This window comes from Onychomys torridus, chromosome 12 (assembly GCF_903995425.1).
Source record: "Onychomys torridus chromosome 12, mOncTor1.1, whole genome shotgun sequence".
Classification (NCBI taxonomy): domain Eukaryota; kingdom Metazoa; phylum Chordata; class Mammalia; order Rodentia; family Cricetidae; genus Onychomys; species Onychomys torridus.
This window is the reverse complement of record NC_050454.1, coordinates 71638458-71652389: the sequence shown is the minus strand read 5'-3', so window position 1 is coordinate 71652389 and position 13932 is coordinate 71638458. Positions and strand designations below refer to the sequence as shown.

General features: G+C 38.5%; 1 protein-coding gene across 11 annotated transcripts in view; it reads right to left on the bottom strand.

Moving 5' to 3' along the window:
* Positions 1–13932, bottom strand: part of Ttc3 (tetratricopeptide repeat domain 3) — a 105119-nt gene that overhangs the window by 81073 nt on the left and 10114 nt on the right. For 5 of the 11 annotated variants that reach the window (XM_036203710.1, XM_036203706.1, XM_036203708.1 and 2 more), the window contains exons 2-10: positions 10175–10329; positions 9829–9871; positions 9284–9434; positions 8569–8656; positions 6369–6461; positions 5437–5557; positions 3408–3493; positions 1891–1985; positions 683–745 (exon numbers count right to left, since the gene is read on the bottom strand). The exons of 2 other annotated variants lie outside the window; for them this stretch is intronic. In XM_036203710.1, the coding sequence (XP_036059603.1) occupies positions 683–745; positions 1891–1985; positions 3408–3493; positions 5437–5557; positions 6369–6461; positions 8569–8656; positions 9284–9434; positions 9829–9871; positions 10175–10329 (895 nt within the window). The remainder of the gene's footprint in view (positions 1–682; positions 746–1890; positions 1986–3407; positions 3494–5436; positions 5558–6368; positions 6462–8568; positions 8657–9283; positions 9435–9828; positions 9872–10174; positions 10330–13932) is intronic. 4 more of the 11 variants (XM_036203712.1, XM_036203716.1, XM_036203709.1 and 1 more) reach the window with 2 other exon arrangements.

The window sequence follows — 13932 nt, the reverse complement described above, 5'->3', positions numbered from 1 at the left end:
CCCACCCGCTTACAATAAGACAGGGTATGATTGAATACAACAATATATATTGTTTAATATTAACACTTATAATTCATATACTAAAATTTTTTAAATGAAGGACAATCAAATCACAGTAGAGTACCTTTTTTTCAGTCTTTCTCAACACATAAATAAAAGCAAATTTCAAACTCAATATAAGGAACTCTATTAATTATGGTTCTATTCCATTAATACCATTAAATTTCTATGCATTCTTTCACTTATGAAAAGATTTACTTAATTTTATATAAGGAGGCAAACAAACAGCAAAAAAGTACTATGCAGATTAGATAGAGCAAAAGGACGGAATATATCATAGAAGTACAAAAATGCAGAAGTTGTCAGCAGATCTGTGTCTGGATCTCAGCATCACCACTCACTAGCTGTAGGCACTGTCCACGAGCAAAATGTGGAGAATGACACAACACACCTACTAAGGTGCTGTGAGACTGAGAATTAATGTCAAGTACTTAAAATCATGTGTGACAAATGCTTGCACTCGGCTGCAATCATTACACATGAAACCTCTTCTTTTACCCACTTAACTATTTCAGACAAAGACAAAGGGGTTGTCTTGCATACCTGCAAGACAGATAAATGTTTCCCTAAAATAGGTACTGGACATAGTAATTCAGTAATTAGGTCACTTTAACCGACTTACCTAAACTGTCCCATACGAAGAAAACAGAGAGCTCGGTTACCATAAAGGAGATGGTTTTCAGGTCTTAAAAAGAAGTAACATTTAGTCAGTAAGACACATTATGTCTGAAACAAACAAAAGCCATATTAAAAACCTAAGACCAAAAAAAAAAAAAACTTCTTAAATTTTACAACTATGTAGCAGAGCAGAAAGAATATAGGATTTAGAATCTTAACTGACTGAAATTCAGGTATTTTACTTTCTCAGTACCTTGTTCAAAAGAAATGAAGATAATTACTAATATATCTACCCCACAGGACTATTGTGAGAAGTGGGTAATAACACCCATTATTAAAAAGCCAGCCAACTACAAAGTATGTAACTATGAAAGACAAGATGACTTATCTAAGTCAGGACTGTGACTTTACTCAGACAAAAGAAACTTGTAAAATTCAACAGTAATAATAATAAGTAGATATTTTCAAATTTTGTTAATTTTCATTGTCTGATTCTGAAGCCTTTAGGTATGACATGCAACTGGATTCCCTCAATCCCTGTGAAGAACAGAGTAAGAAAAGGGGCAGTCTACAGAACACCCCTAAAATGTGCTAAAATATAAGGTGGCCCAGCTCAGATGAGCAGTAATGACAGAGTAAGATATACCAGGAGGAAAGCCATAACGATCCAGCATCTGAGTAACGTATGTAGATGGTGAATACATCTACCCTCTCAACAACTACAACTATTTTCTTTAAAAGTTCCCCAAGAGCCAGGCAGTGGTGGTCCACGCCTTTAATCTCAGCACTCAGGAGGCAGAAGCAGGCAGATCTCTTTGAGTTCAAGGCCAACTGGGTCCAGAGTGAGCTCCAGGACAACCAAGGTTATGCAGGGAAAGCCTGTCTTGAAGAAAACAAAAAACAAACAAAAAGTTCCCCCAAGAAAGCAAAGCTTCCTACATGGTAACATCTTAAGTAGCAGGAGCAGATGATACAGAATGAAAACAGACATGACTCCAGTCAGTCTATGGAAAACAGTGGACTGTCCTGAGGTGCCTGAGACACCTGCTAGTTCATGCAGTCAGGTGTCAGCACCGCTACTAACACCTGCAGAGGAGAAACCTACTCTGCATAGCACATGGGAGACAGTCTACAGTTCATCTCTGCTACTTCTCCTAACACTCCAACTGATCTACCACATAGAAGAGTTCTGCTGTTCTACTTTGTTCTTACCTATATTCAATGGCTCTGGTGTAAAAAATAACAGCTATATCAAATCTTTGTTTGGAAAACTCTTCATTTCCTCTCATTTTCATTAGCTCTCCTTGCTGAGAAACCGAAGTGAGAGAAGACTCATCAGTTACCTCCAAAGACAATCAAGAAAAAGAACCCTACCCCCAGGAGAAGTGGGTCTTCTCACTATTATTCAATATTACTCAAGGATATTCAATATCCTTGCTATTAAGGGTGCCATGGGTTATTTACATAGAAAATGAGAATGCAATCTCTATTATTTTGATATATTCATTATTATTGAAACTATACCCACGGTTTCTAAATCTGCAGATACAATCCTGCACAGATAAAAAATACCTGGGGAAATATGCACTGAACTCGTACTTTTTCCTGTCATTATCCCCTAAAATATCGTACAACTAACATACATAGCATTACATTGTGCTGGGTATTACAAGGAGTCTGGAGAGGAGAAGAGCATGTGTCTGTCATCTTGTGTGCGGTGTATGCATTTGTGTCTATATATTGGGAAGTGTATGCACAGACATGCCCTTGTACAAGCATGGAAAGGTCAGAGGAAGGAATCTAGAAAGGACAAGTTCGTGTATTGTTACTGCGCATGTGTGTGTGTGCGCGCGTGTGCGTGTGCGTGTGTGTGTGTGCATGTGTGTGTGTGTACATGTGGAGGAGTGTAAATTCATGGTGCCCTCCTCTATGTCTTTCCACCTTATTCCCTTGAGACAGGGTCTCTCACTGAACCTGAAGCTAAAACCAACATAATATAAATAATTAATAAAACAATTTTCTGTTGTGTATAGTATTTTATAGGAGGCACACTTTCAAATAAAATTTATCCATAAGGTATAGTGGTCTAAAAATAAGATGAATGGTAAAACTGTAGCTTTGGGTTATTAGCAAGTGTAGTATAATCCAATAATCCTTGGTATCTCGATTGATATATATATCACTCACTCACAGGTAATAGTGACTAACTGCTAAGAATAACATCACATGTTAACAAGAATATATATAAGAGGCTACATGTATAGCCAATTTTTTTTTCTTTAGATACTCATTTTTTTTTTTTTTGAGCTGAGGATCGAACCCAGAGCCTTGCAAGCGCTCTACCACTGAGCTAAATCCCCAACCTAGATACTCATATATTTTTTAATTAATGAAAATTATTACCAATGGCTTTCATTATAAAATTCTATAGAACATTAAACGTCTCCTAAATATTTTCTTTAAAATTGAGTTAGGAACCAGTACTTCCTCTGAGTGAATTGTGACACATGGTTTACATCTCAATAAGTGATATTACCAAAGAAAATCGTATTTCTTCACTGTATCAAGATACTATTTCTTCTATTCTAGATCAAGATTCCTTAACATTTTTCCTTCTGCACGTTACTTTACAGCAGTTCATTGTTTTACTCTCTCTAGTTTTACTACTCATGCCTATATAAAGTTTTAACAGACAATTCTTCAACTATATTTAAGGTAAGTGTCCTTACCTTCACACACTGCACACAACTGTTCCTTCTAAACTCCTCAAGCAAGTTGCAATTTTCAGTTACGACTTTAGTAATATGGTACTTATCTGAGATTTTTATCGGGAGAAAGTGAAAGAGAATATTAGTTCTAAATTGATAGTGATGATACTCTAATTCTTGCGCTAAATAGGTAAGTCTATTGTGTTCATTTTATTATTAAACATTTTAAATAGTTTGTATGTTTTTGTAATCTTACATATATATTAAATAGTTAAAGAATAAAATATTGGGCTGGCGATGTAGCTCAGTGATACAGCAATGAAGATACACATTTATCCTCAACCAATCAATATGATAAAAACATAACAGAAAACTACTCACTGCTTTTGTGAATAAATCTGTATTTATTTCTAGCAATTAAATTTTTATTATTATATTCTTAGTGGAGTAATACCCTTCCTTCTTTTATAATATACTGTGATTAGGGCTCATAATTACTAAAGCCAATTTAACAAACAGTATCAAGTACTTTCAATGTGCCAGAGAGCATGTTCAATAAAAATGTGTAAAAACAAAAACCTGAAAAACTATTTTCTGAAATGTACTTACTGTAACATATGAAGTATTTAAAAGGCTTTATTTAATATTTGACTTCACAAAAAATGTTAGTGTGAAATTATTTGACCTATTATTCTAATAAAAAACTTAGTAAACTAATAAAAATGCAATAGATAAACCAACTTTGTGTCCAGAGGTTAATCAAGCCTCATTTTCTGCACTTTAAGCTATGATATAAAAAGGATTTTAAGAATCTAATTTAAAAATTTACTGCACCAAAATTAGTTAAGCTTCTATCTGGCCAATCATTAATTTTCAAAATTAAAGAAATACTTAAACATTTAAGATTCAAGCAAGATCTGGGATGGTCACCAAACAGAGTATTAAGAGGCAGAGTTGAGGTTTTTTTGTTTTTTTGGTTTTTTTTTGGGGGGGGGGGGACTGTTCTGATTTCAGAGAACATGAGTGAGTTCTCGTCTACATTCCAGTACTCATTAGACTGAGGAGAGTCACCTAACCCAGTGGTTCTCAACCTTCCTACTGTTGTGACCCCATAATACACCTTCTCATGTTGTGGTGACCCCAACCATGAAATTATTTTTGTTGCTACTCCATAACTGTAATTTTTGCTACTGTTATGAATCATAATGTAAATATCTGATATGCAGATGGTCCTAGACGACCTTGAGAAAGAGTTGTTTGACCCCCAAAGGGGTTGCAACCTATGGGTTGAGAACCACTGATCCTCCACCTCCAATTCTGACTTTACTACTGAAAACAAGAACAACTATAGCACCTTGCAGACACCAGAGAGGATCAGTAATGAGCCCACACTGGTGCCCAATATATGATAAGCAGCTGCTTGGCTCCTTCCCTGTTACTACAAGTCCTCAAAGCTGCAATGAGAACAAAACCCTAAACATCTGGATGTCACACAGCCCAGTGTCCTAACAATTCGACTTAGAGCATCTAACCCCGCCGACAAGTACGCACTCTTCTCAGTGAAGATAACAAGTTTCTGCTCATCGTGTTTCCTGTCTTCAGACAGTTAACTATATCATAAAAACACTGCTAATATTCAAATGCTTACAGTAAAATACCTTTAAAAGTAAAAGTACTTAAGGCAGTTCCATCTTACATTAAGAAGAGTGGATGCACCAGGAAAATGAAAATCATGTTAGAATCTGTACTCTCCCTGATGAATGACAATACAAGAGAACCCCAGCTGTGGGTTCCTTCTTTCAAGTATTATATATAATAACATGGCATCCATGGAGTAGTAGCTTTAAGAGCATAATGCACAAAACCAGTGAGACAAGAATAAGAGAATAAACCAATTGCAATGTTAAAATTCTCTTATTTGAGCATTATACCAGAAGAAAAACGTGTTTAACTATTCCTAAGATAAATCAAGTATCATCTATGTACACATTCCATCTTCCCAAACAACATTCCTTAAACCAGACTCAACATTTAAAGCACTTATACTTACATTCAGTAAAGAAAATACTTAACATGGGCCAGCAACTGTCAACTGATCCTAATTTAGGTAGAATTGCTACATCACCTGTATATTTTATCCAATTTAAAGCTTCTTCCATTGCCAAGATTTTCTGTTTCAAAAGAGGAATGAAGAAGGGAATATGGCTATTAATTCAAATGTATGTAGCATTATGAATTTACCTTCTACAGTATTTCAGATTATTAATAAACATCTCGTACATGTATTTTCATTACTCTGTCATGCAATGGAGAACAGCTGGACTTCAATATATAAGTTAGGAACAGTCACGTGGACTCCCTTAGGCTACTCTCGCAGATCAAGAATGTTTCTGCAATGGTTACAGACATGGATACTGAGGTCTACAACCCTGGGCTGCTGAGGTAGCAGGAAAATGCAGTAGCACAAAGGCAGAGGAGGATTCCCGGGTCACATGTCAACTGGGGACCTATTCTGAGCACAAAGTCTCAAGGCACAGAAGAGGGCTCAGAACTGGGCCACATGATCTGCAGCAAACACTGACATAAGCATATGGCTGGGCAAATGGACCATCAGTGCAATGGTACTCATCAGGAGTTCACAAGAATGTTACTTTTTTAAGAATCTAAAATAACTTCAGAAATTAAATAGCTGAATTGCCAATGTTGGTATTAGGCTTGAAGGAACTATATAGACATTCCTGTCCCAATAACATTACAAATAGACTTATCTTTGCACCCAAATGTTACCTAGCAATTATTGAAAAAACAAAATACTCATACCAAGGACTTAATGAGTAACTTGTGAAAGGCTTAAAAGGAAAAAGAGGCAAATCTATAAAATATGAATAGGCAGAAACTGATATTACCAAATACTACATGTAAAAGGCTGGATATATACAGACATTATTTGGGAAACATGCAACAAGAATGACTATCATTCACCTGTAATGGGTGTGCTGGGGTCTCATTTTTAACACTTACATTTTCTATTTTATAACCAATTCTTAATAAACCTTCAATAAGGAATGAATCATTCTGCAAAATAAAGAAGAACAAAACCACACATTTTTTTCTTTAATCTGTCAATTGTAATTGAGTTCTTTGGGGGCTGAAGTGTGTGTTGTGCACACATGTATGTGTGCACATGTGTGCATGTGGGGGCCAATGTTGACGCTGTGTATCTTCTTTGGCATCTCTCCACCTTACACAGGGAAGGAAGGGCCCTACTTGAACCCAGAGCTCTCTATTTCACTCACCTAGCTAGCCAGCTTGCTCTGGTGACCCAGTCCCTGCCCTCTGAGGAGCTAAGAGCACAAGCTGGCCACCACACTGTCCCAGCATTTATTTACGTTAGTGCTACACTTCAATCCTCACATTTGTATGACAAGCACTTTACCCAGTGCCATCTTCCCACCCTCGGAACTGAATTTCTAATAAAACAAAACAAAACCCTACATTTTAGGGAAGGTCATGAGCTACACGGTGGCATCTGAATTAACAAGGAAGCACAGATAGGACCAAAGTCCCCTAAGACTGTAACAACCTGAAAACCTATCACCTACACTACATGACAGCAACTGTGATTTCCCTGTGCATTGATCACAAGTCTGTGCTCATGCTTGAGTAAAACTTCCTGAGCTCTCAGTTGTACAAGTACACCATGCAGTACTTGGCAATGATGGACAGTCATGTTACTAGGTTGAGCATTTTCTGCAGTACAATTTTCACAATTATTTTAGAGTACACACTCTACTCATCAAGAGAGATTACTGTGGACCAGTGTGCTACACTGTACTGGCAGCAGCAGCCTCCTACAACCGTGTTTACCCTGTTTCATGTTTACATCAAGAGGTTGGCTAGTATCATCTTGCTCAGTGTTAAATGCAATCTATAAGATTCATACAACAGTGAATCTAGCTAATGACTCAGTCCTCAGAATGCACCCAAATCACTGTGATGTCTGACTACACTACTCTACATACATAGCAATGTACTTGCCATAAACACTGACATTTTTGTCCCTTTAAGATTCTAATGTAATTCAGAAATAGTCTTCCATACAGATTCTAGTTAAAAATTATACTGTAAGCCAGGCGGTGGTAACACACACCTTTAATCCCAGCACTCAGGGGCAGAGACAGGTGAATCTCTGTGTGTTTGAGGCCAGCCTGGTCTACAGAGTGAGTTCCAGGACAGCAAGGGCGGTTACACAGAGAAACCCTGTCTCCAAAAAAATTATATAATATATAACATAAAATGTACAGATTTTTGAAGTTCATTACACCTAAACTTTTAATAAAGGTATGTTAATCAGTTGTATGTTATTACAACTGATTTTAGCAGAAAACACCTTTTCCAAATGTAAGTTTCAACTAGAACAGTACCAAAAACTGCAAGAAGGAAAGAATCATATGGAAGATCCACAACATAGTACAGAATGCCACCTCAAGTCTTCCCTGACAGTCTCTCCAATACAAATTATCTGTTGACATGGTACTCATTTCAAAAGATCACCATTAGTTTCAGAGCCCATGACAGAGGCTTCATATACCAGGGCTCACAGTCATTTATAATGAGTTCCATCTTCTATTCCTTAGCAAGATGCAATCCTGATACCCACTAGGGCACATGGATCCAGTCTATCAGCTTTATTGTTTTCAATACTGAGCATGTCCATGGACACAAAAAATAAAGCACTGTCTTGCTAACTGCTATAAACTCAAAATGTAGAACAAACATCATGCATTTACATCCTTGTGTTTGTTTGCTCACCTTTTTTTCCTTTCGTATGTGTGGGGGGGGAAGACCCAGTACAGTGCGTGGATGTCTGATACATGAGCTTGTGTGTGTGGTGGTGCACACACCTATGCATGCGTGCATATCTGCAGGCCAGAGGACACCAGATGCTGCTCTCTCACTTCCCACCTTTGAAACAGTCTCTCACTGAATCTGGAAGTAGCTGGTGGCCAGCAAACTCCAGTGAGCCTCGTCTCCACCCCCTCACCACAGTGCAGAGGTTACAGGGCCATGTTTTCTACACTGGGGGCTAGGATCCACACAGCAAGCACTCTTACCCACTGAATCATCAGCAGCTCCTATTTATTTACATTCTAATGAATGGAAACCACATTCTACCACTTACTGCAACTTTCTTTGCCAAATCCACAATGTCTTCCATCAACTCAAGATGTTGTAATTTCTTCAAACTTATCTCAGCGGCACGAGAACGGCTTAAAGACAATTTTTTTTTAAGATTAGGATCCCAAATGTACTTATTTACTGAATGTTACATTTATATGAACTTTATATTTATAGTTCTATTTAAACTATGTGGAAAGTTCTTTTTTTTTTTTTTTTTTTTTTGGTTTTTCGAGACAGGGTTTCTCTGTAGCTTTGGAGCCTGTCCTGGACTAGCTCTGTAGACCAGGCTGGTCTTGAACTCACAGAGATTCGCCTGCCTCTGCCTCCCGAGTGCTGGGATTACAGGCGTGCACCACCACCGCCCGGCGGAAAGTTCTTTTTCTTTACTCTAGGTAACAATACATCAGGTGTTCACTAAACAAACCAGATACTGTATCTTTTCCTCTCTCCTGTAACACTGGTATTTATAAATAAGCTTATTAATTTTTCTACTCAGCTTCAAGTTTACAATCTATTCTATTCAGGTAATTCATTAAAATGTAATAATTATTCATTTATATTCAAATCCCAAGTCTTTACTTTTTCTATCCAACTAAACAAACAAAAAATTAAACAGCATTCAAGAAAGAGGCACAGGCTTCCCATTTTCCTTGATTTCTTCATACTGTATAATGTGCTATCACAGTTCTTAAAATTATTATTCCATAGTAACTTACGTGGCTTCCACACAGGGATGCAATCTTGATATTATAGAACTGTGTTGATGTTGAAAAAGAAGTGGCCAGAAGATATATAGCTTAATGGTGTCACAGTAATCTTGCAGAATAGAAAGTGGCTTACTACACCATATATTGCAGATGTCATATTCTTAATTAAAATTAAAAAAGTTTAAAATTAGTATTTACAAGTGAATCAATGCCATTAATAGGGAAAAAGTAAAATAGGTATAAAAAGGGAAAAACTAAAGGAAAAAATAAAACAATCTATTATTATTAAGAATATTTAAGTAACAGTTGAATTCTAGCTTCACAAAAAGATTACAGTTTCTAATCTGAGACAAGAGTCTGAGCATGTTGATCAAAGCTGGCCCTGAACTTCCAATCCCTCTGCCTCAGCCTCCTTCCCAAGTGCTGGGATTACAGGCCTGTATCACCAAATCAAACTAAAAACACATCATAAGTTGTTATGTTGCTATGACTGAATAGCCAGATTCCCCTTTACAGTCTTCAATAAATTAGCATGAAAGTGTTAACATACTCACCTAAATTTTTCTCACTTTGGGCATAATCTTTATATTGCATACCCTAAAAGAAGAAAATTCATTCTGATTTTTATCTGGTAAAATGTGAAAGTATGTATGACCTGTGGTTTCTCCACTCCTGTGGGCATTCTCATGGGATTTGCGGAGTGTCCTACAGCTTCTCCTCAGGAGCTTGGTTAATCTCCAGTCAAAATAACTACTTCTTACCTCCACTCTCTACTTCCCTTCCCTTCTGAAATCACCTCCTCAGAAGCATGTGCACCTTCCTGCACATACTCATATGCCACAAAAGCCCCTCTCAAGTAGAAAGCCTTTGGGACACAAAGCTTCCAACAAGCCTACTTACCACTCCATTATAGTAGAGCTCAGTCACTCGGACATAATCATCAGTGGTAAAGTCAGGGGTACAGATACAGTCATCCTCACAAGGGCAACCTTCCAACAAGGTATCATCTGCCAAAGTGAAGTCTCCCTCAGCAAAATCATCCATGGTGTACAGTCCTAAGGAGACAACACACACTCGGATCAACCATCGCCTAAGGCAGCATGGGCAGCAGCAGTTTTCCCTATGGTATATCAGAAAAATATCTGGGGCCTGTATCCTAGGGAAATAGCTCCAATCAGAACACTGAGGTCTCATTCCTAATCCACTGTTCTTTTTCTAAACAGCTTAATCTTCTTTTCTACTTCTCTTTTCTTTAGGATCACATATTCACCAGCTCTACTCTGAACTCATGATATACATGTCTCCCTTAGGTAGAAGGGCATCTTACTCTGTATGTGCCTAGCAAACTACACCTTTAAAAAGTGTTTGCTGAATGTAGAAATGACTTTCTCCTACTGTGTACTTCCCTACACACTACAGTATACCATACCCTAAAATAAACCATTCACAACATACAAACTGCTATATTCTCAACCATCCTGACTCTCCTGGGAAACGACTTCCTGTCAGCTGCTCATATGTCCCTAGCTCCTATTCATCTCTCAGTAAATCTCTTCTTGGGCAGAGGGCAAAGTTGGAGTGGTTCACTGTAACACTCTGCTCTCATGGACGCATCCAGACCTACCATCCTAAGAATCCCTGCTTACTACTCTCTCAACTACTACAAGCACAGCCAGTGCCCCTACTTCACTTCAGCAAAAGACATTTTTAATATGTATTTCAGTGGAGGAAGAGGAAAACTAGTGTGAAGTTTTAGGCTGTTTTCCCCCTAAAGAAAGTTCAATAATGAGAATATTTCAGATTAGAGCTACAGTATCACTGAAAACTCAGCATTGCATTACTTCTGGTTCTTGACAAGTAATCACATTCTCTTCTTTCCATCACCAACACCATCATCATACCCTCCCCTGTCTCTTTGAACTCTACTGTTGTTAGGTCAAGTTTATCTTTAAACAGACCATCCACTCCACACACATATTTTTTTCAATCAAGCAGTATGTTCAGTATGATTTGTGAAAACCTCACAATATCAAAAGTGAAGAGCAAGCTTACTCAGTAACTATACACACTACACGTCACACACTGTACCAAGTACTTTATATTAAAGGCAACTTCTCACTAGTCCTCACAGTCACTTTTCACAGTAGACTCACAACACTTCAGTACCATTAAGTAATTTGCTCAAGGTCACCAAATGAGGGAAGATTCAACTCCAGTGCTCTGGCTTCACGATCTCTTCTTCCACACACAGTAATTCACCACAGCTACTTTTCCTTATCAAAAGCACTGGCAATCAGTCTTCCCTCTTCCAAGTCCACCATACCAGCCATATTAAGGCCTATGCTGATGATGCCTTCTCTGGTGCTACTGCCTACTTCACCAGGCTCCTCTTTCCCGGGGCCACTTCTCACACCAGGGTCAACTGTCTGAGCCGTTTTAAATCCTCTCTGACCACACCAGCAATCATTATAGCTGTCTTCTTTACCATCGCCTCCTAGTCTTCAACCTACCCAAGAAATGTTCTTTTTTCTACTGAGTCCTCCATTTTCACTCACTTCTGGGTTCCTCCAATTTGGTTCCATTTCTACTATTTGAAGGAAACTGCTCTGAATAAGGTCATGAATGACTATCTACAAATAAAATGGTCACCTGTAACACCTGAGAAGTTTACCTGTTCTGCATGAACAACACTTCCAGAGTTTTTACATAATAGCTGGAAAAAATAAAGACACCTCAGTACCCCAAATAAGGCACATAATACGGAATACATTAGCCTCAGAACATATACTTTTAAGTTCACATTGTTTTTAGGATGAATACAGAAAGAGACAAGCACTGTCAGAACCCACAGTCTCCACCATGGTGTACATTACAGTACAATGGGCAGACTCAAGCCATTCTGACACGCTGCTGCTAATCACCAGAGCCCAGCCGATCTCGTGGTGATGACACACACACAGCAACAACTGCACTGCGATTACAATGCTGGTGTAGGCTTCTGATATCCCATTTTGTTAACTAGAAAGTCAATGTGGCAGAATGGCTAAGAGCATGAATTCTGGGGCCAGACTGAGTGGACTGGAACCCTGGTGCTCCCATTGGCCGGGTGTGTGATCTTGGGCAAGTTACTTAACTTTTCTGTGCTTCAGCTTCTTCACACACCAAGTGTGAATAACAAATACTGTCTTCCTGACTAATTGGCTAATACACGTGAAGTGCTTTCCCGATACCAGGCATGTTAAGAAACACAATAAATGCTAGCTATTATTAACAAACATTGGAGATGAATTTTTAAAATCCATTTTTAGATGACTCCAGTCTACCTTAATTGTTAAATCCAAAGAGCACTTTTCGGCTTACAACTTACTTGACACTGCGGACCACTTCCTCCTCCTGAGAACTCTTCACATGGACTCCAAAGACCATCTTCTGGTTCTCCTATCCGTCTGGCTGCTCTTCCTCAGACTCCTTCATGGGCTCTTCTTCTCCATTCCCGCCACCCAAACGTCAACTCTCTTGTCTTCTCCTCTTACTCTCTCTTTGAGTGACCTTATCCACCACGCCCATGGCTCAAACAGCACTTTCTGAACTTTCATTGTTTGCACAGTGGCACCAGTTTTTGCCATTTCCATTCATTGTAAGTATTTTCACTAGTATTTCCCTTTCACAGAGTTTACGTGACCTACACAATAATGTCTGTGACAGCACAGGTTTGATATACAAGTTTTTCCACACACATTAGATTACTACTAAAACCTACTGGGTGTTTATGTACCATTTAAATTAGCTCAGGTAGAACTACTATAGGAAACACTGGATTCCAAATTTCCAAATGCTAAAGATCCCTTAATCTTTCCATGCTGAGCCACATCTCTCAACTTCTAGAACATCCATGTCAATTGCTACTAGATCTTAACCAAAATGTCTCATAAGCCAGTCAGATTTAGGAAGTTCAAAGACAAACTTGTTTTTCCTCAAAAAAAAAAAAAAAAAAAAAGAAGACTCAAAAGGAGTCAAGTTCTTTCCTCTTTCTATATACGATTTTCAATTAACTGCTCTAAATGCCAAATAGTCATCCAAACCAAAAATGCAGGTAATGCTGACTGCCCACTCTCACATTTCAACACAACTTACCTACACCACTACTTCTTTAAAAACAAACAAACAAACAAAAACCACCTGAATGAACCACACGTGTCCTTTGTGCCCAATGCCAGTGCCTTGGTCAGACCTTCATCTCTTCTCCTCTGAACTAATACAACAAGCCATCTCCTAAGTGGGGGCTTGCTTTCACCTCAGCATCCCGTGACGTCTGCCATCTCACTGTCAGGTCCACTCAACAGGTTCTCCTTAGTACCAAACAGCACTCTTTCCCAACAAAATACAGGACGAGACCTGGTATAACCCCGCTCCTGCCCTACGTCGTCACTCCATGACACATGGCCTACACTCAGCCACACTTGGCTGCTGTTCAGTCCTTAGCAACTTTATTCTGTAGCCACAATAATGCCCACCAGTTCCACTCAGTTCAGGAAGTATTTCCTGGTCCCCCCAAGATCACCTGTAAGCTTAGAGCACCATGCCCGCATCATTGAAAGCAGTTTTCCTATTACTTGATCATCATAGGCTTATTTATCTGTTACATCACTATGGGTCTA